Source organism: Leptonychotes weddellii, chromosome 2, assembly GCF_054177405.1.
Source record: "Leptonychotes weddellii isolate Sample4059 chromosome 2, ASM5417740v2, whole genome shotgun sequence".
NCBI lineage: Eukaryota > Metazoa > Chordata > Mammalia > Carnivora > Phocidae > Leptonychotes > Leptonychotes weddellii.
The window spans coordinates 93,757,709-93,783,805 of record NC_138370.1 but is presented as its reverse complement, the minus strand read 5'-3'; the positions used below and the strand labels follow the sequence as shown (position 1 = coordinate 93,783,805).

At 36.7% G+C, this 26,097-nt stretch overlaps 1 protein-coding gene across 16 annotated transcripts in view; it reads left to right on the top strand.

The window, feature by feature from the left end:
• The window catches only part of ANK2 (ankyrin 2), a 212,701-nt gene that overhangs the window by 35,296 nt on the left and 151,308 nt on the right, over window positions 1-26,097 (top strand). For all 16 annotated transcript variants that reach the window (XM_081811969.1, XM_081811970.1, XM_081811956.1 and 13 more), the window contains exons 3-4: window positions 7,368-7,466; window positions 8,780-8,878. In XM_081811969.1, the coding sequence (XP_081668095.1) occupies window positions 7,368-7,466; window positions 8,780-8,878 (198 nt within the window). The remainder of the gene's footprint in view (window positions 1-7,367; window positions 7,467-8,779; window positions 8,879-26,097) is intronic.

The window sequence follows — 26,097 nt, the reverse complement described above, 5'->3', positions numbered from 1 at the left end:
GACTAGGGTCGGCTGGGTGGCTCAGTCGGTTAAGCGTCTGCCTTCGGCTCAGGTCATCATCTCAGGGTCCTGGAATCGAGCCCCACATCAGGCTCCTTGCTCAGCAGGGAGTCTGCTAGTCCCTCTGGCCCTCACCCTGACTGTGCTCTCTTTCTCTCAAATAAATTTAAAAAATCTGGAAAAAAAAAAAAAAGAAGATCTGACTAGTTGGGCATGTCCACCTCCTCATTCCCTTACCTGACAAAGTGAAGAATATCTAACAATAATATAACATCCTTTGAAATGTAGGCCAGTACTACTAACTGACCAGGGTAAGCTAAAGCATGTCAGTGTGGCTCCTGTGGGAAATTTGATTTTTAGAAACATGACCTCAGGGACTAACCAAAATGGGCTAACTGCAAAATGTATTCTCTAGGAGTTAGCTGAGTTGTGCTATTGAACGGGATTATTTATCACTTTTCATTTAAACATGATTAACTTATATGTTAGCTCATATTCACAAGATAAAATATTTTTTGCTTAAGTCTAGTTGATGCTGAGTTGCTTTTTCTGATAAGTTACTCAACATACTCGATTGCTAATTAAATCTATTTTTGGTTAGAAATTCTAGAACCAAAAAATTAAGCGTAAAGCACATTGCTTGTCTTCTATTTCCTACAGCTAATTCAATAATATGATAGCAATAATATGATAGTCCCAATTTGGTTGCATTTTAAAAGAAGACAGATTAAAAATTTATAGCATTTATAACTAGAATGTCACGCATCGTCTGTGTCTTTATAACTACTCTAGTTTCAGTAGTAATAGTATTACAGAAATCTTAAAGACACGTGTATATCCTGAATTCAGTTTATATATTATATACAGTTTGGTTTCTGAACTAATCCCTCATATGGAAAATTTTAATCATATTCTTGATGATGTTTTCAATAAAATACAACTGTATTTCAGTAATTTGTAGTAGGATCTTTGTGTCTCCAAAAAGGGTACTTTTTCATTGGAAAATTCTTTCAACTTACAGCATCAGCTTTGTAATTAATTGAGAAGAAAGCTAGCCAATTATTGAGAAAGTTAAAGCAAGTTAAAGGTTTCAGCTGAGTGGATGCTATGGAGTGAAAGGAGAAAGATCCCCCAGAAAGGAAATTGAGAAGAGTATTGTAAATCCGCTAACCATCAGAGTTGGCCACGCATGGAATTGAAGAAAATTTTACACCTTTTATTTTTAAAAGATTTTATTTTGTTTACTTATTTTATTTTTTATTTATTTTTAAAGATTTACTTATTTGACAGAGAGAGAGAGAGATCACAAGCAGGGGGAGTGGCAGAGGGAGAAGTAGACTTCCAGCTGAGCAGGGAGCCCGATGTGGGGCTCGATCCCAGGACTCTGGGATCAGGACCTGAGCCGAAGGCAGACGCTTAACCGACTGAGCCACCCAGGCACCCCAATTTACTTATTTTAGAAAGAGCGAGAGAAAGAGAGAGCACGTGCACAAGCATGTGAGTGGGGGAGGGGCAGAGGGAGAGAGAATGTCAAACAGACTCCGGGATGAGTGCAGAGAGCCATGTGGGGCGTGATCTCACAACCCTGAGAGATCATGACCTGAGCCAAAACCAAGAGTCAGATGCTCAACTGATGAGCCACCCAGGAGCCCCAGTTTTACACCTTTTAAACATCTTAATTCTCAAACTTTTCTATTTTAAATTAATAGAAAGTTATATTCAGAATGCCACTGTTGAGATCATTTTCAAACAAGTCTAGGTACCCATTTTAGGCAATTAAGGATTGATGAGTAGTTAATAATGCTTGACTCTTTATAAAATTTATAAACAAGATTACCTGATTTGTAGACTGATCCCACATGCTGCCCATATTGTAGAACTTCAGACCTAAATGAAGACCAGATTCAGGCCATTGTACCTTAGAGAAATTGACCATTGGGGAGTCATTTTTCCAGTTCACATTTTCTATTTATTTATTATTTATTTATTTTAAGATTTTATTTTTTTATTTCACAGAGAGACACAGCCATAGAGGGAACACAAGCAGGGGGAGCGGGAGAGGGAGAAGCAGGCTTCCCGGCGGAGCAGGGAGCCCGATGTGGGGCTCGATCCCAGGACCCTGGGATCATGACCTGAGCCGAAGGCAGACGCTTAACAACTGAGCCACCTAGGCGCCCCGATCCAGTTCACATTTTTTAAAGATAAAACTGCTGTCAAACCTGAAACTTTGGCATGCGAGCAGTGATATTGCTGGTAAATGTCTAACAACTGGCTTTCAGGGGTGGGAGGAAGTGGAGCCCTGATACATATTATTTGTTGGTTCACATAGTAAAACATTTCCATGACAGGATAGGAAGACATGATACTGAGAAATACTGAATTAAGGAACTAAAAGAGAAATCACTGGCAAATATCGAAAATATTGAGGAGATGCTTTATTCTTCTCTTCCTTCTCTCTTCCTTTTTCAACTGATTACAGCTCAGAAGCCATGGGCTTAGTCTGGGAAAATCTTGTTACTAGGGTACAAGGGTATAAGAACACCTGGCTCTGGGTATCCTAAATACACCAGGTTTTGCCACTTGTCCCTGACAAAATCCAAAGGCAGAGAGATGAATGGGGGTGAAACCAAGAAAGGGATTTATTTCAGTGAGGCCAGCACCAGGAAGAGAGCAGACCAATGTCCCAAAGACTCTCTGAAGTGCTGAAAATACTTTGAGGTTTATATAAAAAAAGTGTGGGACAGAAGTCGGTGGGTGCGTGTAGATGGGCAGTAAGGGTCAGGTCCATCACTATTGAGGGGTAAATTATGTGGGGTTACAACTGGTGTCAGATCAGGGCAGTTAAATTGCTTGAGGGGTAGTTTAAGTTCCCATCACAGGATGCTTTGCCCACCAAGTCTTTTGCCTGAGTTAAAAGATAAGCTGGAAAGAACTTAGTGAGTTAGAAAGTATAGACTGAGGTCAAAATGGAGGTAGTTCAAGTCCTCTTTCAATTTGATCTATTTGGGGTGGTTAAAGGACTCTGAAGAACATAAGGTGGAACTTCCTCATGTTCCGTCAACTGGGAATTTCAACTAACAAGTTAAACTTTTCTTTTAAGTTAAATAAACATTGACATCAGATAAAATAATTACAAAAAGTAAAAGTGATTCAATGAGAAAATTCTAATGGGGTATAAAAGTTAACAAAAATAATTTTTTTTTCAAAAACTGAAAGAGAATTGCAGAAGAACAAATAAAATGCTTCCCCATTCTTCCAGTCTTGAAGAGGAACTTCATAAAGAATGGGTCAACGCGGGGGGCAGCTGGCTGGCTGGCTCAGTCAATAGAACATGCAACTCTTAATCTCAGGATTATGAGTTTGAGCCCCATGTTGGGTGTAGAGATTATTTAAAAAAAACATAAAGGAAGAAAGAATGGATCAATACAGAAAGTCATATATGAAGAGCTTTTATTATTTGAACAAGCCAGCTGTTTGCCCCTCAAGTAAGAATTTACTGAATAATACGGCATCAGATTTTAGAAAGTGTAACTGAACCAACGTGCTTTCTCTCCTTAGTGAGTCACAGATACATCAGCTAGAGTTGTCGCACGAAGTAAACTTTATTTGCAGCAAATAAGGAGATCATGGGGAATAACTTCCAAAGTTGTGACTCCCCGAGCCAGGGTGAATGGATTCCTTTTATTTAGGGTTAGGGTGAATATTTAGCTAGGGAAGCCCTGTCGTTGTACGTAGAGGCAGGCATAAGACTGTGTATGCACCTTAAGGAAACATGCCTATATACACATTGTATGTTATGTAAATGAGGCCTATGTTCCTCCTTGGGTGGAGACGTTAGTATTGTAATGAGGTAAAGGTAGTTGCCAGTCATTCTAGAGGTCACTCCATGGTCCACCTGTGCAGGCGCGAGGCAGGGGTTAAGCTCAAACTGGTCTGGGTGATCTGGGCCAGCTGGAGGTCTTGTCAGGGCGGTCCCATGGCTGGAGAGGTGGTTTCGGTCCAGTTGCCTAAGTTAAGAGATAAGCTGGAAAGAAGAGCTTAAAGGGGTTCTCCTGGGTGGCTCAGTCATTGGGCGTCTGCCTTCAGCTCGTGTCATGATCCCAGGGGTCCTGGGATCGAGCCCCGCATCGAGCTCCCTGCTGGGCAGGAAGTCTGTTTCTCCCCCTCCACTCCCCCTGCTTGTGTTCCCTCTCTCGTGTCTCTCTCTGTCAAATAAATAAATAAAATCTTAACCAAAAAAAAAAAAGAAAAAAAAAGAAGAGCTTAAAGAAAAATGTGGGACAAAGGTTGGTAAGTACAAGCAGGTGGGCAATAAAGGTCCCACCTGAGGTCTAGCTGGTGAGAATGACAATTCCAGGGCAGAATAAGTCCAGGTGTTCTATGGGTAGGACTCAAGCACCTGGAAAAAATATCCACAAACCAATCATCTCTAGTACCCTTTGGACAAAAATCCTGATCTATAGAAAGCTTATAAATTCTAGGGACTACTCAGGCTTTTCCTTTCAAATATATTAAATAGTTTTGACTATTTGTTGGGGCGCCTGGCTGGCTCAGTTGGTTAAGCATCTGCTTCAGCTCAGGTCATGATCCCAGGGTCCTGGGATCAAGCCACACATGGGGCTCCCTGCTCAGTGTGGAGTCTGCTTCTCCCTTTCCCTCTGCCCCTCCCACCCCCGCTTGTTCTTTTTCTCTCAAACACAAATCTTAAAAAAAATAGTTTTGATTATTTTCAAATGTAATCTTTACCAAAATATTACCTCTATGCTCTCTTTAGGTTCATTCATTCATCCAGCAGTGTTTATGGAGTAGATACTATGTGTCAGACATGGGGTGGGTGGAGTCTTAGGTAAAATGACGGGGTTAGATGTCTCAAAGGTCCTTTCAAACTCTCAGGTGGAAACTTCAGGTGGAGCAGAGGTAAAAATTGAGGAAAAGGAAAGGCAACTTCTTACAATAGACATCTGAAAATGAAAAATTCTTTAAATATTAGTTTGCTAGGGGGAGGCTGGATGGCTCAGTCAGTTGAGGATCCAACTCCTCTCTTGGTTTCAGCTCAGGGCATCATCTCAGGGTCCTGAAATTGAGTCCCAGGTGGGCTCCAGGCTGAGTGGGGAGTCTGCTTGAGATTCTGTCTTTCCCTCCCCCTCTGCCCTGCCCCCTGATCGTACGTGTGCTCGCACTCTCTCTTAAATAAATAAATAAATAAATAAATAAATAAATAAATAAATAAATAAATAAATAAATAAATAAAATCTTTAAAAATAAATAAATATTAGTTTGCTAGGCAATCTAATGACTCCCAGTGACTGGAACATTTGTTTCTTACTGACTGAAGTAACAGACCCAACTCGAAAAACATTTATGTAATGGCTCATGACACAGAGCAAAAGATTTCTTCCTGTGAGCAACTTAGGAAAACTAATCAAATGTCATGCTGAAAAATATGTAGAATAAAAAGATATCAGTAAAGTTAAACGCTCTAAAATATCGGGTTAATTATGTCCTTAAAAATCCCTGTCCCATGATCACACTGCTTTCCCTTAATTGTGTCAGAATGAGTTTATTATGTGTGAAGTAGTTTACTTCTATTTAAATTAAGTACTTCCTGTTACCGAAGTGACTGGGTGTTGAGTAACTCAGAAAACAACTTTGATCTGGTAAAGGGAGTGGAAAACAATTTTTATTTGTTGAATCATTTGTGTATAGTTAACACAGTTAACATTATTTGCATGCTGATAGAACACAGGAGTCCTAAAACTATCTTTTTCAAGTTTCTGTTATATTGTTGATTCATTTGCTAAAATATCTAGGAATAACAAATTTTGAAAGTACTTTAATTCTTATTATTTTGTGCCAGTAATATATGGAAACCGTGACATGCATGTATTGATAGTACGACTATATCAGTTACTCAAAATGAAATGTTGTTGAAAAACCAGGACCGTGTTTTGCAAAGAAGAAAAACAAATATTACTTTGTTTTTGAACCAAATATAAAAGCCTGAATGCTGGGCGCCTGGGTGGCTCAGATGGTTAAGCGTCTGCCTTCGGCTCAGGTCATGATCCCAGGGTCCTGGGATCGAGTCCCACATCGGGCTCCCAGCTCAGCGGGGAGCCTGCTTCTCCCTCTGACCCTCTCCCCTCTCATGCTGTTTCTCTCTCGCTCGCTCTCTAAAAAATAAATAAAATCTTTAAAATAAATAAATAAATAAATAAAAAATAAAAGCCTGAATGCTTTCCATAAGAAAATCATTCAGTATAAGATATACAGTGACCGCAAACAGGAAATTTATCATCTAGCAATTTGTATATGTATTTGGTTTCCTTATATGTGTTAAAAAACAAAATTCAACTGAGTAGATTTGAAGATCTAATTAAGCTTTATTAAACAATTAATGAAAGGGGCGGTATCCCATCTAGCAAGTAGAGGGGAGCTCTAAGGAGTGGTACTAAATGGAAGGTTTTTATAGGAAGGAAGGTGGGGCAAGAAAATTCTTAGCAAAAGAAATGTTCCAGGCAAGGTCACTTTCCCTTAGGGAAAAAGCAGGGGGTCTAATCATTCAGATTACCTCATCTTCCTTTGGGGAATGGAGAAGGCCCATGTGACAGATTACCTCATTGGTACTGATCAGAGAATTCCTGACTGACTGCTTAAGTCATTTCTGGGGGAGATCAATATAATGTATATAGATAACATATTTAGTAAAATTGTCAATGAGTTTTTTTCAGTGCTATGGTGAATAGTTTTTCAGGAATTTAGATAGATGTGAATCAGATATTACAGTACTATCTGATTATCAGATAAATTTTAAATTTTTGGGAAAAAAACCTAAAGGCAAATTAGTGATATGGTGCTAAATGTCTTTTAAGTACAATGTTGTTATTGCAAAGTTGTTTTACCTTAGAATTGTCCTATGGCTTTTTAATCACTTTTTATGAAAAAGACGTTTCCTTCCCCTTTGTTAAAAAGTAAGATTTATTTAAACTCAGTGTTCTAGAAACTGGAAAGAATTTTGTTTCTGGCTGGTGCAACACATGATACAGAGTTGCTCGTTTTTGTTTGTTTGTTTTTCTCATTAGAAAAGTATTTAGATATTTCTTAGTTAAAAAAAAAATCCCCCCCCCACTTTGTTGGGATAAATTTGCCAAATCCACATTTCTAATGAAATTTACCTCTTTGCTTCCCTGAAGCAAGAATACTGGAAATTCGTCTCTCTGAACTTAATAGCTTAAAGCTAATGCAAAAGGAAAAATTACAACCAAGAGGCTAGAGTCTGTCTAGTCTCTGGGTTTGATCCATGCTTAAAAATCAGCTCCTGTCCACAGGCATTATTCTACTTCTGAAGTCTTGTTTGCTTCTCCTTGCAGAATGGACTCAATGCTCTCCACCTGGCTGCCAAGGAGGGCCACGTGGGCCTGGTTCAGGAGCTACTGGGAAGAGGGTCCTCTGTGGATTCTGCCACTAAGGTAATATTCATGCTGGGAGAATTTATTTGGAACAGAGGAAATGATTTAAAGTTGCAGAGATTTGCTGGGACACCAAGATTCTTCACAATGCAGAACTGAAATTGAAACTGTTATTACTGAACTTTGCAGAGTTGGAATTGGTTCATTTAGGGATTTATCAAACATGAGACTAAAGAATTCTATGCACCTGGTTTCTAATATTATTTCTTTTTTCTTTGGTTCCCAGAGAGAGTAGCTTGATATAATCCTCTGTAGACAGTAGCATCTATTTTCCTAAGGTTAATTCATTTAAAAAAAGTAAATTGATGCAGTAAACTTCTCAGTGGAAATGGACAAGTAATTTTCATGCTTTAATTAAGTTGTTGGATCTTTTAGTATATTCGTTTAACTTGTTAAGAGAATATACAGAATCTTTTATACTGTAATGGAAAAGAGATTTTGGATCATGGGTTGAATAATTGGGAAAATTAGATTTTGTCACTATAATGTGTGTATGTAGAGAAACTGGACTCATTTTTAAGGAACTGTTCAAGATGTTTGATATACTAGAAGCTGGTGTTTTTTGGTTGGTACTTGTTTTACTAAAATATATTTGAACCTTGTCTTTGGGGAATCATTTCAGAAACGAGATATTTTTTAAAAATATCATCAGTGGTGACAAATCTTTGGCTTTAGAAGGTAAAGTTTTAATTTGGAGAAAAACAGTAGCCAGTCAGAATCAAGCCTGCTGACCAGAGCTGGAGTGTGACAATATGGTTGTGAGAAATGCAGAGATGCTGCAGGCCCTCAAGCCTCCATCTGGGGCATTATTCTGATCAGGGATAGAGAAAAAGAGTGAATAAATGAGGAATATGGCCAGTTAACCTGGATTTCTAACACCTCATGCAGGCATAGTTGCCAAAATGTAGACTGGCCCTGCTCACAATAGACAGCGATTCTAGTGGAAATTTAAAAACAAAAACAAAAGCTCTCTGGCAATTCCAAAGAAAAGTTAAAATACAAATTTACCATAGGCAATAAATTGTCACACACACGCACATGCACGCAAATCCCAAATTTGATTCAATAAGAACTGAGTCTTTCTTCTTAAACACCTCACCAGAATTGTGAAGGCTAGAAAAGGAAAACACTGTTATGGGAGGCTCAGTGTTTTGATGGCAGACCATTATCCCTTCCCAAGGTGGGCTACTATCTTGATAGAATGACAGACTTTAACCAATTGAACTAATCAGCAAAATTTAAAGTGCCTGTACATTTGATTTCTATAAAATTTGGAAACCTCTAACATTTTCTATTCTGTTTCTCCAAAACAGAAGGGAAACACTGCTCTTCACATTGCATCTTTGGCAGGACAAGCAGAAGTTGTCAAAGTTCTTGTTAAGGAAGGAGCCAATATTAATGCCCAGTCTCAGGTATTACATTCAGGTTTTCTCTTGTGCAAATGAATTCAAATTAGAACAGCTTTGTGAAACTGATTTAATGGGTTGAGCCAGCTGTTGGGTAGATAGATTTACTATAAATACTTCTGTTATTTATTTCAGCCAATTATTTTATTAACTCATGCAACGGTATTTCTTACTTCTTTGATGTATCATGATCTCCCTCTTAATATAACTGAAAATTTGACAACGGTGGTCTCTCATTTGCTCTAAGTGCATTAAAAAAGAATATAAAGTGGTTTTTTTCCACAATGACAGTGACATCTGTGAAATATGAATTATTCATGCAGGTTCTATGTTGCGCTATAAAAGTATTTTCTCTCCTTAAATTTTAAACATTCTCAGAAGATTAGCATTCCAGTAGGAAATCTGCTGTGAAGTGGGAATCACACTAATTACCTCACACCCCAAATACAGACTCTAAAAAACTCCTGAAGGAGCCAGGAAAATTCGTGACCCACAGCCTTATGATGCATGTAATAACAATAAACTGGATCCTTATTTCCTGAGTGAAAAAATATTGCTTTGCCCAAAGCTTTACTCTTGATATCTATTCCATATCTATGTAGACACTGAGGTGTATATCTTTATGATTTCATTTCTTCTCTCTCTTTTTTTAAAGTCTTTAGCCTTTCTGAGATCACAGGCCATGCCACAGGGGCTATTGGCAAAATAAACCAGTTCCTCTCTATTTTCTGGGATGATCTCACCAGCTTGCTTTTGAAGGCCTTTGTGTAGGAATGTCTCTACCTATTTATAAAGTTCGTTCATTGATCACGTAGACATGGTTCTAGAGGTATAAATGGCACAAGTCCTGGACTCATAAAACACTACAGGGCAGGGCGCCTGGGTGGCTCAGATGGTTAAACGTCTGCCTTCGGCTCAGGTCATGATCTCAGGGTCCTGGGATCGAGTCCCACATCAGGCTCCCTGCTCCTTGGGAGCCTGCTTCTCCCTCTGCCTTTCTCTCTCGCTCTGTCTCTCACAAATAAATAAATAAAATCTTTAAAAAACAAAACAAAACACTACAGGGCAAAAGTTCGAATCAGCCCTATTTTCTTTGACTTTGATTATAGGGAAGAACCTGTTGAAATCATGACAGGACATTATTTTTATTTCTGTAATAGCATACTATTTAAAATAACCACATTTTTCTTTTAAAACCCAAATTACACCTCTATTTTAACCTTTGTTAAAAATATGCCATATTCTAAAAACTTCACTAAATGAACAATTTTTGTTTTAAAGAGTTATTTATTTGAGAGACGAAAAGAGTGAGAGAGAGCGCGTGCGCAAGAGAGAGGGGAGGGGCGGAGGTAGAGGGAGAAGCAGACTCCCCGCTGAGCAGGGAGCCTAACTCAGGATCATGCCCTGAGCTGAAGGTAGACGCTTAACCGACTGAGCCACCAAGGTGCCCCTAAATGAAAAAAATTTGTACAATTGGTACCATCTGTAAAGAATTCCCATATATTCTATAAAGTATAATGGCATCCTGGGCTTAGAGACAGAGGACTTGCAAAAGATTTTACTGCTCTAAAGTAAGGGATTAAAACCTTTCCTTTAGAATAGCAAGAGAACATCTTTTTCCTCTAGAGCAAAGGTTCTCAAATTTTAGTGGCCTCATAATCACCTGCAGGGCTTGTTGAAACCCATGATTCTCGGCCCAACCTCAGAGTTTCTGATTCTGTTCTGGCATGGGACCTGAGAATTTTCATTTCTCCCAAGTGCTCACATAATACTGACACTGCTGGTTCAGGAACACTTTGAGAACCCCTGCTTTAGAGAATGTAAGAGAAAACTGGGCATAAGGACATTGCAGTAAGATTCACTACCTATAGACCTAACCACCTGCGTAAATCAGGAGTTTGTGTACTGGGGCGCCTTGGTGGCTCAGTCGTTAAGCGTCTGCCTTCAGCTCAGGTCCTCGTCACAGGGTCCTGGGATCGAGCCCCATTCGGGCTCCCTGCTCAGCGGGAAGCCTGCTTCTTCCTCTCCCACTCCCCCTGCTTGTGTTCCCTCTCTCGCTGTGTCTCTGTCAAATAAATAAATAAAACCTTTAAAAAAAGAAAGTTTGTGTACTTAAGAAGCATGGAAACGAAAGCCTGGTCAAGTTCAATTGCCCATAGGTTTCTTTTAATGGAAAGTTCACCTGCTAACTGTTAGTGCTGTTAGTATCTATAAAAAGAGCTTAGTTACTTTTCTCAAAATGACTGGTTGAACATTGTGATTTCGTAAAAGTTGACAGGTAGCAAATACTGCAAGATAAATGCTTGTTAAAAGTTCTATCAGTCATTATACTGTGATTATTGGAAATTTATATGCTTTGGAGATTTTTCAAGGAGAACAAGCTAAAACCATTCAATTGGTAATTTGCTTTCAAGAGTCAATGAGCTCATTCTGTATAGTCATAATCATGCCAGTTTATATAACAGATCCTACAGGAAGATTTATATTGTCATTAAGAGATTAAAGTAATCTTTATTTGTATTGTAATTAGCTCAATTTAAGATTCATATATTGTAGGGAATCCTGACAAATAGCTTCAAACTGATTTTTATTTTGTGAGAAAGTTTTAGAGGGAGAAAAATTAATTAAAATTTAGGGTGTTTTTCTAAATGACTAAGTGATTTGATAAGCCCTATGACATTATTTACTATATTGAATTTAGGTGGCCTTCACTACCAATTAACAAAAAATATTGCTTAAAATATAATTTAATGATTGAAATTAAGATACAGGAATTTATATAAAACAGGTCGATTATTTTGTTCCTATGTGTGAACAAGTCTCAAAGGCATGGTTTCAAGGGCCATTGAAAGAGGTTATGAGTGCTTCATGCCTGATTCTCATTAGTCCTGTCTTGTTTAAGATACAGATTTCTTACATGGCGACAATGGACCTCAGGTGGATGGGTAGGACCATGCTCATGGTAGAATCAGAAAAGGGTCATAGGAATGCCAAATGCTCAAGATAAATTCTGAATTTTATACTCAAATTATCCTTCTATATCTTTCTAAGAACATAATGCAAGGCAAATTCAGGATAGTCTGTTATTATGGGAATGTTGATAGCTGCATAGTATTTTGCCTTTGACAAACTTCTGAGTTATTTGGAAATGGGCCACTAAGATTATTGAATTAAGAAGCTCGAAGGAATAAGTGTTCAGTAAACATTTACAGGGCTCATAGGTTATGGAGAGGTATACATCTGTGGATTTTTCTGCATTCTCTACCTAAAGTGTAAAATCCATGGGAGGCTTACCTTCACATAACACAGTGCCAATTTCAGTAGGCACAGTCCTTAGCTCATGAAGAATTCCAGAATACCAGCAGAAGCAATTTAAGCATTTTAAGTAGAATTATGTGATCAGTAAAATAACCATCAACTAATGTTTAAGTTTCTATGCTCAGCAGTGGTGGCAGTATGGTCTCAACTGAGTCAGTTCTCAGTATGATTTTAAATACTGCTCAGACCATGTAGCTCTCTGGCTTGGTTCTTTGCTCTCCTGGATTTGGTGGCATGGAGATCTCATTAAGACCTCCATGAAAGCTGTTTTGGTGGAATAATGGGGCTGGAAGTCAAATTACAATGATTGCAGGAATGCTATTTGCATTGAGGATGGTTGCTTGCTTTCTGACAATCTCTACTCTCAGATAATCTTTACTAGGCATATTAACATCTTCTAAACCGTCCTACATAAGTAATGCTAGGATGCTTCCTAGCTATTTGTACTGGCATTTGTCACTTTTATACTCCATAAACCTATTAGACTCAGAGATACAACTTTAATTAATTAATTTATTTAAGATTTTACTTATTTATTTTGGGGAGAGAGAGAGAGACAAAACGTGCATGAGTGGGAGTGGCAGAGGGAGAGGGAGAGAACCTCAAGCAGGCTCTGTGCTGAGCATGGAGCCCAGTGTGGGGCTGGATCTCACGACGCTGAGATCATGACCTGAGCCGAAACCAAGAGTTGGACGTTTAACCAGCTGAGCCACCCAGATGCCCCACAGATACGACTTTTAAAAACATTGTTCAAATTATATATTATAAAAGAAACTTTGAAAAAAATTTTAAAAAGACTGTCAGAGTGATGATGAGTTCCTTTAAATTTTTATAGCACTTTTTGCCTGATGATATTTGCCTATCTCAGGTTTATTTTTTGTAATGTATATCTACAGTTTCTGCAAGGTGGTACATTTCTTGGGAGCAGATCATTTTTCTCACATTGCTTTATATTTTTAGGATTTGACGTAATTCCTTGCACATATATGGACTGGAGGCTAAACATATGCATGTATATTCTTCCTGTATAAGAATAAGCTTCGTTGTGTATTCCAGTCATTCTTCACAGTAGATATTAATAATAGTACAATAAATAACATTGACTGCCAGGCACTATCTCCAGCACCTTGTGTACATTATCTTGATCTTCATTTACTCTGTCATTATCAATGACAGACTGAGACAAAGATAATTCATTTACTTGCTCACAATCTTCATCCCTGGACAAAGCTGCTTTTCATAGCTCCTATAACAGTTGTACGTTCACTATAGACCCCATAGAACAGTTTTTATAATTCCTTTTTCTTCTGGCCTAAACCCTATTAAGGTCCAAGTAAGCAGATTTTCCTGAAGTAGCATCCATGTGGAAGGTTTAAGGTGAAAGATTTCCCCTTAGTGTTTTTTGTGAACTATAAATGCTATAGCTCTGCAGAAATGTTCAAAACATGAAGAGATTTTGTTGTTGCTGCCAAGGAAATCTGGCCCAAGAAATTTCCCCTCTTTAATTTTCTCTACAATAAAAAGTGACTTTTTGTTTCTCACACAAGACTATTTTTCCTTCAGATTTTTATTATATTTTCTAATGTAAAATCATTAAAATCAGAATGTCCCTTGTAATAAAATAGTTACTTTAAAAATATCTATTTGGGTTTTTTTTTTTGTTCTTACATAGCAAGCTGGTTTATGATTTGACTACAATAATAAAAAAAAAGCACATTGGATTCTAGAATATGTAATATCTCCATACAGCAGAAACTAATTGAAATCCTAGAACATGGGTACAGTAAAATTTGTCAACCATAGCTTTCTGACTTTTACCTTATACAATGGGGCCTGGTATGTTTGAGTTCCATGATAGTTATAGAGAGAAAGGAAAATGTGATTTCATTAGAAGAAAGGGTGGACCAGAAATTCCCAGAAGACTCTTTTAAGAAGTATGTGGAAGTGGGGCGTCTGGGTGGCTCAGTCGCTGAGCGTCTGCCTTCGGCTCAGGTCATGATCTCGGGGTCCTGGGATCGAGCCCCGCATCGAGCTCCCTGCTCAGGGCGGGGGAGTCTGCTTCTCCCTCTGCTCCCTGCTCAGGGCGGGGGAGTCTTCTTCTCCCTCTGCTCCCTGCTCATGCTCTCCCTCGCTATCTCTCGCTCTCAGATGAATAAAATCTTTAAAAAAAAAAAAAAAAAAAAAGAAGTATGTGGAAGTATGTGTCCAGGGAGCTAAGTGTGGGTTGGAATAGATTCCAGATGCCACCAAATTACAACCCCATAGTAATACCTTATGCTCAGCCTCTTAATTTTAAAGTGTATTTTTATGTGTTATTTGATCTCATTTCATCTTTACAATGATGTGAATTAGCAACAATTACTCTTGTTTGGATATAAGGAAAATTGAGGCACAAGCAGGAAATCTAAGGTCTCGTACCACATTAGTGATGGAATCACAAACCCAGGGCCATTTGGAATGGACACCATCCTTCCAATAATCTACATAGTTCACTGGTTCCTTTTAAGCTTTCTCTACAATTTCTGCCTCTTCTGGGGGAGGTTCACGATGTTACTTAGCTCCCACAAGAGTCAGGTCCCTGGCTTAGATGCAACCCATTCTTTCCGGGTCTAATTGCTCAGATGCTGGGAATAGCTGAAAGCATTCCGCAAAAGGTGGGCATTGGCAAGTAAGAGGGATTCATATACACTGGGACACCTATCCACAGTTGGGACTTTTTCATTCAGTCATCCATTCTCTTAGAGTGTTCTTTTACCAAACACAATTCTTAACACAATGGAAGACTTAAATATACTTTCTGAAGTTTAGTTTGTGTTGTCTTTTTGATACATTTTTCTTATTAATGTTTGCATTATTCTGCTTTTTTTTTTTTTTTTTGGAATTTCTTGTGTTTCAATATCATGAGGATTCCAGAAACAGTTTTTTTTTTTTTCTTTTCATCTTCTTTTATTGGTGAGTGAGTCCAAATAACATATTCTGATTTGGTATTCTTTATACCATATTATACTGAAAATTTACTTCTACTTACTTGAATCCTTTTGCTTATTTATGTTCACTACTCTTTGTTCTTTCAATCCTGGAAATTTCATTCCAAAAAGAAGACTTTCCTATTTGTAACACTACATGATTAGACTTATTTAGCTTTTAGATTTTTAGACCATGACCATTAATGCCAGTTGCAGGATTACATGACCATTAATTATACCCCCAGAATTTAAGGGGCACGTATGTCCACTATCTTGTGCAGGTGTAGCTTCCAATAGTTTTTTTTCTTCATTGGCCCTCACCCACTGTCACAAGTAATTTGAATTGGGCTGTGAAGAGGAAGAAAACCTACACAGTTGGCCGGCATACCCATTACACTGAATTGCTTCCATATGGCCACGGAGCCATCCCTGGCTCTCAAAACAAAAACTCATAATGGAACATTCCATTCAGTCACACACACACACACACACACACACACACACACACACACTGCATAAAATGGGATCGGGATCACAGAGTCAAAAAAAATTGTTTTGTTTTCAGCATTTTTTTTTCTCCAAATATATACATATATACATTTCTTAATAAGGATCTTGGTTATTTTAATTAAGAAAATTATTGTAACATAAATTCTCTGAAGTTAAGGTGAAAGCAGGTACTTGCATTTGACCAGGGATAAGAAAGAACTTAGGGCACTAAAAGCTAATAAAATAAAGTCTAATCATGTTTGTGTTACAGAGCCTTTTTGACTCTGAAGATCAGTTTATTGGGTGATTACACATTTGCAAGTGCATCTGTGTTCCTCAGCATTCCAGGTTAAACAAAGGAAGTATGCTTTCTCCAATTCCCCATTCTCTGATATGTTTAGAGAAATGATGAGAATTGACATCTTTAAAATTTTGCATGAAATGGAATTATTAGCTCACATTCTAGTAGAATTTCAACATTAAAAGTACTAGTCTGTTCACAGACACACATACACACATCTGAAACGACATGATAATATTTTCATTTGCAATAAAATAAAGCAATTTTCCAGTTTTGAAAGAAAATTAATACATGTGTATTTTGTCTTTATAAGTTCATTTATCTGGGGACAGGTGGTGTGAAAGGTTGAATGCTCGTTGACAGTTTGTCCTGATATTTGAATGAAGTAAGACATAAACATCATTGAATCTAAATCTATGGTAGATGTCCCATTTATTTATCACTTCAGAAGCCTATCCATGTCCACTATTATTGTATTTTAAAGGAACATTTGTAGAAAGGTAAGGCTTATATGGACAAGAATAAAATGGCTAAGATGGCTCTACATTTCTCTTAATAGAAATCAAGTTCACATTTCATACAGAAGACCCTTCTTTTTCTATCCCTCAGAGTTAAAATGGAGGATAGGCAACTTGGGCAGCGAATAGTTAAAATAGTGTTGTAGCACTTCCTACCTCAGATCTTACAGCACAGTGTATATGTACCACAGCAGCTAAGATGCTAGGAAGACCTCAAAGCAATGATCCTTCCAGGCAAAGATCACAAAACAAAACAAAAAATGTGAAAACATGACACTAAATAAACTAAATAAAACTTGCCAATAGAAAATTGTTGGGAGTAATCATTCACTCCCTCCTCCGCCCCCTACCTCACTCAGCAGGTATTTGTGTATTCAGCGTGTGCTTGCTGATATTTGCTAGATATGCAAAGATGGGGTTGGGAGTGGGGGAGACCTGAGGGAGTGATGGCTGAATTGCTTTCTGTTGTTTTTTTTTAACTCATAGACAATTCTATTTTTTAAATCTATTTTTTTCCGCTTCAGTGAAGTATAATTGACAAAACTGTAAGGCATTTGAAGTGTACAGTGTGGTGATTTGATGTATGTATGCATTGTAAAAGGAAGCCAGGTTCATTAACATGTCCATGGCCTCACCTGTATCTTTATTTCACTTCCCCCTCCCCCATGAGAACATTTAAGTTCTCCTGTAGCAAATTTCAGTTGTACAGTACAGTGTTATCAACTATATAGTCATCATGTTATACATTAGGTTCTCAGAACTTACTCATCCTATAACTGAAAGTTTGTATACTTTTACCAGCCTCCCCCTATTTCCCTCACCCCATGTCCCCAGCCCCTGAGAACCATTTTTGTACTTTCTGTTCCTGTGAGTTCAATTCTTAAAAAAATAGATTCCACATATAAGTGATACCATGCAGTATTTATCTTTCTCTGTCTGGTTTATTTCACTTAGCATAATGCCCTCCAGGAACTGTTCTCTTACAAAAAGGAATTAACATAAAAATCAGGGGAAGCAGAGATGCAGTGTGCTATGGGAGAATGAAATAGTACAGGCAAGAGCCTAAAAGAAATCTGGGAGCTGAAACATGAAAGGGAAATGGGGTATAGGGGAGACTGAGAGACAAAATCAGATCCTGCAGGACTCTGTGAGCCGTATTAAGGATTTTGTTTTAAGATGTTTATCCTAAGCCCAGTAAGGCGGTAGAGGTGGGAGGTAGAAAAAGATGAGATGGGAATTTTGAAAAGATCCCCCTGGTGCAGTTTGGAGAACTATAAAAGGGGCATCATCATAATAGACCCTCCCTCATCGAGGTTATGAGAATTGAATTAGTTAATCCATGTAGAGCACTTAGAACAATGCCTGGCATAAGAGCTCAATGAATGTCATTGTTAATAGATCCAGTGATAGCTCATTTGTGCAAGAGCACCACTCTGCATGTCCCCTGCTCCCTGTAGCACAGAGGAAATAGCAACCAAGACAGCTCCTTGATGTAGGTTAAGAGGCTGCTACTACAAATGAAATCTAGAGCTCCTATGACTGGGTTTTTTCACATGCTTTTTGGAACAGTGTCAGTTTGGGTGCATGAAATTGCATTATCCTAAACACAGAGGCAATAGTAACTTAATAGGTTTAAGTAATTCAGCAGTGAGGACATTTAGAATATAGACATTGATCACCTAGAGACATATGCAGCTTCAGATTAATGGACAGAATAGGAGACTTCTCATCTCAGATATCTATGCTGGGTGGTAAAAATTGAAGTACAACTAACAAAATGTGGTTTTAACCAAGTATTATTTTTGAAAATCACTTTCAGAGAGTAATCCCAAATGTGGGAAATTCTACCTAGAATATCATAAACCAAAAAAGTATTGTTTATATTTACTTAGGGTAAAATAGTAAAAGATTTTTGAAGTGTCTAAAATATAGTATTAGCATACCTTAGAACAAGATAATGAAGCTAGTGTACAAGTTGAAGTTGTGGAAAAACAACTTTAAATTGCTGTTTAAGAAACAACTGATGATCTTGATAGATCTGGGCTGGTTTTCTTTAAATATGAAGTACCATTCTACATTTTTTATTTGGGCAATTCCCACTTTTCAGGACTAATGGTAGTAACTTTATGGGTCATTTTAGTTCTCTATTACAGACATTTTTGTGCCCAATATTTTAATATTATTTTAAATGATGTATTTAATATGCATTCAAATTAATAGATTAAAATGTATTTTAATAACTTAAATATCAGGAATATCAGGCTACTTCCCAAGGAAATATATAAAAAGCGTTGCCAAAATACTTAGACTGATAAGATATTAGAAGTATTCACATTAAAGCCAGGAACAAGAAAAGGATTCTTGTTAGTGATGCTATCAACATCGTGTTCAAGCCCTAGCCAATGTAATAAAATAAGAATATGAATGGAAAAGGAAAAGACAAAAATGTTGTTTTATATAGAATATATGATTATTTAGATAACCCAAAAGAATCTGCCAATCAACTAAGATATTTTTACATTAACTAATTTATTAAAGGCCTACTGCCTGCGTAATTCTATCCCATGCACATCACAGACTTGCACTTTCATGGTCTTTGGCTAAGATTTTCTTCAGCCTAAAAGTTGAAATATTTAATGATTTTAAAAGGTCACAAAATCATACTGAAAGTATGTATGTTTGGTTTGCAAATTTAAAATTTTGGATTTTTAGGAATTGAAACACATGTGAACCAAATGTCATCAAAAGATATTTATTAACTGTCTGTCTGAACATAACCTGGTACGGTATTTTATATTGTAATCCTTTAAAATTTTAAGTTTAAATAACGTAAATTGACTTGAAGATATGAATAACAGTAAATATAAGCAGTCGAATAACACCTTGACATTAAATGCAAATCAACAAAGGCACATCTTTTCAGGAGAGCAAGATAAAGACATCACTAAGTGGAGACAAACACGGAAGCAGGGCAAATTCCACTCCAGAATAAGAAAAGAAAGGCAATAAAATATGTTTAAGTAATCCAGGCATACTACACGCAGAAATACAGACTTCATGAGAGATTCTATAGTGGTTAGGAACCCTACCCTATCACCTAGTATTTGTGTTACCCTGGGCTTTTTACCTAACCTCTCAATGACTCCATTTCCTCATCTGTAAAATAGAGATACTAGTATTTACTGCACAGGGTAAATATGAAGATTAAATGGGTTAATACATGTGAGCGCTAGAACAGTGCCTGGTCTATAATAAGTGTAATACAAATGTTAGCTTTTATCTTAATTATTAGATATAATGGTTTAGCTACTTAAATTATTGAATAAGTAATACATGGTTTAGAGCATAAGTTAAATCAGGTTAAATTTTAATTAGTTAATCTGTTATTTTGGCTGATTGTCTATTGGAGCTGAGAAATCATTATGTTCTGGAGGTGGTGGTAGAGAAAAGATTGTACAGAAATTTCATCTTTAGTGATAGAAATATGTAACTTGTCCTTGATATAGCATAGGTTTGGAACAAAGGACATGTAGCTGAATGATTAGAAAAAGCACTTGCTACAAAGAACAAGAAAGAAAAATGACTATATTCATTGAACACATACCATATGCCAAGCACTGTTGTTCTACCCACTGGGGATGCAACGGAACAGTCTCTGCTTTATTAACTTTTGGTCGTTAAAACATCCAAATTTAAAAGCATCACTTTTCTTGTGTGTTCTGTGTTTTCTCTTCTAATAATCTTTTTATTTTCTGTTATTTAACATAACTTCTGTTTTTAATTCCAGTATTTATTTAACAAATTTACTTAAATATGGTTTAATAAAGGAATAAGCTGTTCTTCATCTCTTACACATGAAAAACACATTTTGAAGGCTGAAGATAAAGGATTGCTTTACTTAGAAAAATCCTTATATTTTCTATTTCAACTATTAAACCAGTCTACTCTCCCTATGTTTTCTTAGTATATTTCAAGTCCCCGCCTCTTACTGTATTGCATTACATGAGAAGCAGGGAATTTTTGGCCAAACTATCTCATTACTAATATTTGTCATAATCTTTCAATGTATGGAGAAAGTTGTTAAAACAATGTAAATTTTCATAAGCTGTTTACCAATTTTTTGTCACTTTCTGATTTTATAGTTAGAAACTGAGGCCAAGCTATCAGATACCATCAGCAATCTCAGACAAGATAAGCTTTCTCAAATAGTGCAGTTTTTACCATCAGAAAAGTGAAGAACTATCTACTGATGGATTAAATTCTAATTTTAGACCTTTAAAGGTGCTTCTGTCTAAGCAACCTGATGCTGTACTTACATGATTTAGTAAATATTCACTTGCTACCAAGAAAAGATAAGAATTCTGTTCAATGGCAATGACGATACCTTAAGAACACAAATGAGGAACTATTCCTTTTTGCAGTTAGAGCTGTTAAAATATCACCATTTGAATGCATAATAATAATTGCTATCTCAGCGGACATGACAATTGTTGTGGGCATGCATGCTCCAGAAAACACATCTGACAGATCAGCCTCGTTGGTTGTGTCTGGGTACATTTTGGAGACAATTTATCCAGGCAGAACTATCAAAAAATATTTTTGTTTAGAATTTTTAATGGGAGGATAAAGAGTATATACGGCATACTTATGTATTTATATGGGTGAGCTTTGAGGGGTAACATCTTCCCTCAGAATTATTTGGGTACAAATTGTAGTTTCTCTATTTTGAGATCAAGGGCTCTGCACCCAGCTTTTTAAAGCAGATCAAACACTTTAAAGGAAACTGTTGCTATAGGTACCTGTAGGTTGGAGTTAGCCTCTGTCTCAGTAAGGATATGTCACACGGTTTTCAGGAGCAGCGTGAATCAACCTGGCCACCTCAGATTCTATTTAGAGTTTATTTTCCTGGATAAGAACTCTCTCTCCTTTCCATGACGATTCTTTCCATGACATGTAAGTGCCTAAGAGAACTCTTCCAAGGAACAGCCTCAGCACATTTAGACAACAAACTTCTGTGTGTTCTCTGTCCCTTGTGTGAAATCAAGATTCTAGATGGCAATCAGCAAGTTTCCGTTTTTCAAAAATATGACAATTCCCATCATCTATTACATTTTCCTTATTTCCATGGCTGCCAAAATCCAAAAGTTTAATTATTGCACCTAGTTCATTCTGAGTTTTGCTTATCTCCGCTAGACCTCTGCAGCCAAAGTTTGTTTATGTCTGCTTTTATAGCCTTATCTTCACTATGGATATATATGCTAACTATACATATATACAAAGTGGTTTTTTTTTTTTAAGATTTTATTTATTCATTTGAGAGAGAGAGCGTGAGAGCAACAGAGAGCATGAACAGGGGCAGGGGAGAGGAAGAAGCAGGCTCCTTGCTCAGCGGGGAGCCTGACTCTGGGCTCAATCCCAGGACTCTGAGATCAGGACCTGAACCGAAGGCAGACGCTTAACCGACTGAGCCACCCAGGCACCCTTCTATACAAAGTGTTTTACATAACCCTAAATCCTTTGTGAATATGATTATATATGATTACATTTCAAGGTATAAATTATTTAAAAAGTGCTACAAAGGACACTAAGCCTGGGCATGTGACCGAGTGGTTCATGTGCTCTCTGTGTGAATTTTTGGATCATTACATTGACAATATTCATTCTTTGAGGTTATATCTTTGGCAAGTTGTGAACTAGAACTTGTGTTAAGCAGCTGTTAAATGTTGAGTATATCACTGGGGCTGGTTATTTTAATGGATCTATTTCCTTTCGTGGTCTCAACACTATTCTAACTCCCTAGCAACTTTTAAAAGAGCTCAGAGAAGGGTAAATCAGCACACACCAAAACCCACACTTGGTAAAGGAAAAGTTCTATACTAAGGCTTTTGTTGCCCTTAAACTACTTTGTTTCTCAAATGTTACTGAACCTGTGTATATCCCTAGGTCTTGTTTTAATTTCTATTGGTAAAATATATATAGTATAATATGAATGAAACTTTGGTTATCCCTGTTAATATCAGAAAAGAGGTAGGAATAGCATTGTAATTCTGACCACTTTTGAGTGACTGAAAAAACTTGTAGCAAATATTTTGCAGAGAAAAGGAAACTTTTACTTTGAAAAATTTAAAAAAAATGCTTGAATCCTAATGGAGTGTGTCAATGGGTTTGTGTGTCCACACGCTCTCAACTATGTTTTAATTTTTAAATTGGAATACCAAGTACTCCAATCATTAAATGGCAGAAAGGATTGACATTGCTGAAAGAAGCAGTAACTTAATTTCATTAACTATTGAGACTTTCTAGATGCATGTTATTGGGAATAAAAAAATGTTGTATGGTTACCTTTGATATTTATTAACAAAGCTAAGTTGACTAGTTGCACCTGTTGACAGGATTATAAATGTGGCTTTACATAAGTCGGTCCTAATGAACCATTTAGTGTTCTGACATTACATGTGCTTTTAAAGACTTGGAGCAGCATTTTATTTTCTCAAAGACAGTTGGTTAGAAATAAGAAACCTTTTCGGTAATCATTAATTTAAAAAAAATTTTTTAATAATACATGAGAGAAGTAAAAGAGTTATAGCTTATTTTGAGTATTTTATTATGGAAAATCAAAACTCTTTGACCCTGATTATGCTAATCAACTTCAAAATGATAAAACAATAACCAATTAAATTAGTACTATGGCTTAATTAAAAATCATTATTTCAGGTCTATGGATCTTACTCTGTTAGGGGAAAATAAAAACACCCTACAGTGATTGTTATTGACTTAATTTTCTTAATATCATGAGCCTATACACAGCAGTCAGTATTTTTTCTTTGGGAGATGACAAATTTCCTTTTGCTTTTAAGCTACTAGGTCATTTATGAAGTTGCTCAAAAATACACATTTTTAAAGCAACTGCTAAAAAGCCGAGCAAATGGCAATAGAGATGTATAAAAATATATGTAAAGACATATAAAGATATGAACCTAGTAATCTATGTTGTTCAGTAACTTGAAAGTTTAGAAAAATTTAATTGAAATATATCAGGGGGGCGCCTGGGTGGCTCAGTTGGTGAAGCGACTGCCTTCGGCTCAGGTCATGATCCTGGAGTCCCTGGATCGAGTCCCGCATCAGGCTCCCTGCTCGGCAGGGAATCTGCTTCTCCCTCTGGCCCTCCCCCCTCTCATGTGCTCTCTCTCATTCTCTCTCTCAAATAAATAAATAAATAAATAAATAAATAAATAAATAAATAAATATCTTAAAAAAATATATATCAGGAAACTAATTTCTACCCAATTTCAATATTCAAATAGTTATTAACTTTATGTTAAAGTTTCATCTCTCATATTGAGACATTTTCATTGCTTCTGTAGAGATTAGTCAGGGCACAGCATCTGCATATTTAATTTTAGTTTTTATCATTAAAATTATTACATGTACAACATAACAGCAGTCTTATAGATTATTGTAAAATTTTATGTGATATAGTGAGAAAGCATTTAATCCAGTGATAGATAAACTTGCCATTTCTGTCAACGACTTAAATGAAAGTTAGCATTATGTATGCAGAAATAACAATGGAAGAAAACCTACCACTGAATACCTTATTTTGTTTGCCACTCACACAGAAAAAAATATTTTAAAATCTCTTCTCTTGGAAGAGAAAATTTATTTCCTTACTGAAAATAACCCACCTGTTATTTTGTAGTTTAACCTTATTCTTAAAAATTGATTTTATACTTTTTCTGCAGATGTATCTCAGGGTTACTGAAAAACATATTTTTAACATAATAGTAAATTCTGCTTTTAATACTTTCATTTCTGTGAAATACTTTTTGATATTCCAGATTACCAGGAAAATGCTTCATTTTAAACAAATGACAGTAGGATAAGCTATATTTTAGTATAGATGCCTGTATCAACTAGAATGTCTTCAATTACAAGCAAGAAAAAAACTTACTTTGTACTCGGGTAATTAAAAAAGGAACTTTCTTGGCTTTCATGAATACAAAGTTCAAATAGGTAAGGTAAACTCCAGTAGTATATTGGTTTGTTTCATTTTTTTTTCCCTCCCACTGGCTTATTCATAACTAAGGGCTCAGATTCTCTTTTCCTCTTTGCTATGATTTCTGCAACTCAAGCTTTATTCTAGGCTGGTCTCCTTTGTGGACCTAAGATTGGAGCCATACTTTTTCTTGTTCAGAGTCAAAATAAGGGAGACTTGTCCCAGCTTTCCAAAAGAGGATCCTGAATTTGACTAATTGGACCATTTTACTTCTTTTGCCTAAACTTGAACCAGTCATTGTATCCAACAGAATTGAATGTGTTGATTGGCTTAAGTCATCTGATACTCTGCCTAGAGCTAGTAGATGAAAAGAAAAGTTCAGCTCTATTGAAATTATATGAACTATGGAGGGAAACATAGATACTTTAAGGAAAAACCAGGATGCTATCAAAAAAGAGAAAGGGGGGCGCCTGGGTGGCTCAGTTGGTTAAGCGACTGCCTTCAGCTCAGGTCATGATCCTGGAGTCCCAGGATCGAGTCCCGCATCGGGCTCCCTGCTGGGCAGGGAGTCTGCTTCTCCCTCTGACCCTCCCCCCTCTCATGCTCTCTCTATCTCATTCTCTCTCTCAAATAAATAAATAAAATCTTTAAAAAAAAAAAAAGAGAAAGGATATTGGGTAGGCATGGTAATGGGTAGATGCCCACTACTGTATTTTGGGTATTCCATTTTTAAAATTCACTTGCTCTCTTCATTTTTAATATTTTCTTTACTTTAAAATTTTATTTGCTTTTTCCATGATTACTTACAAGTTCATTTGACTTCTTGTTTTTTGGTTTATAAATCCAAGGACATAAACAATATAATGATTCAGTTACAGCTTAACAGTTTAATGAGGTATCTATTCATTTTCGCAAAGTGAAACATGAGATAAAGGTTTTCAGTATTTTGGAATTATATGAGTAAATTAAAATTATTATCAGCCACCTCAGCTCCTTTGTAGAATGCAGTAGTGGTGAGTCACCTGGTGCATCTAAATTTTAAACTTGAATAAAGGAGAAACGTACAAATATAAGTTATCTATAATTGTCAGGAACTGGGTAAAATAAAGGTAAGAGTAAACTTAGTCAGCAGCTATTTATTGGGTGTTTATTGTGTACTCGGGAGAGTACTCATTTCTGTGGAGGATTCTAAACAGTTGTCAGACAGGAAGCTGCTTTTAAAAAGTATATAGACTAAATACAAAGTCAAGACAAACACACAAGAAACAGAGGCAAACAAGAGAAGATGGTATATGATTTGGTACTAAACTGTATGGAACCAACTATATCCCAGAGGGAAAACTGGAAACTGGCTAAACTCTGTTAAGGAAAAATTTACAGAGGACTGAAGCCAGGCACTGAAAAGGAAATAAAGGGAAATTCTCCACTGCAGAGGAGAAATTGAAATGGAAGACTTTCCACATGGAAAGATCAGTAGTAACATCGTTAAGAGGTACAATTGAACTTGGTGAGTGTAGAAATATTGGTGAGACAAGCTCATCTGGAAAAACGTCAGAATATATATTAAAGGTTTGCTCTTAATATGACTAAAGGGCAATAGTACGAAAAGTCTTGCTCTTCAGCTGTGGTCTAGGAAA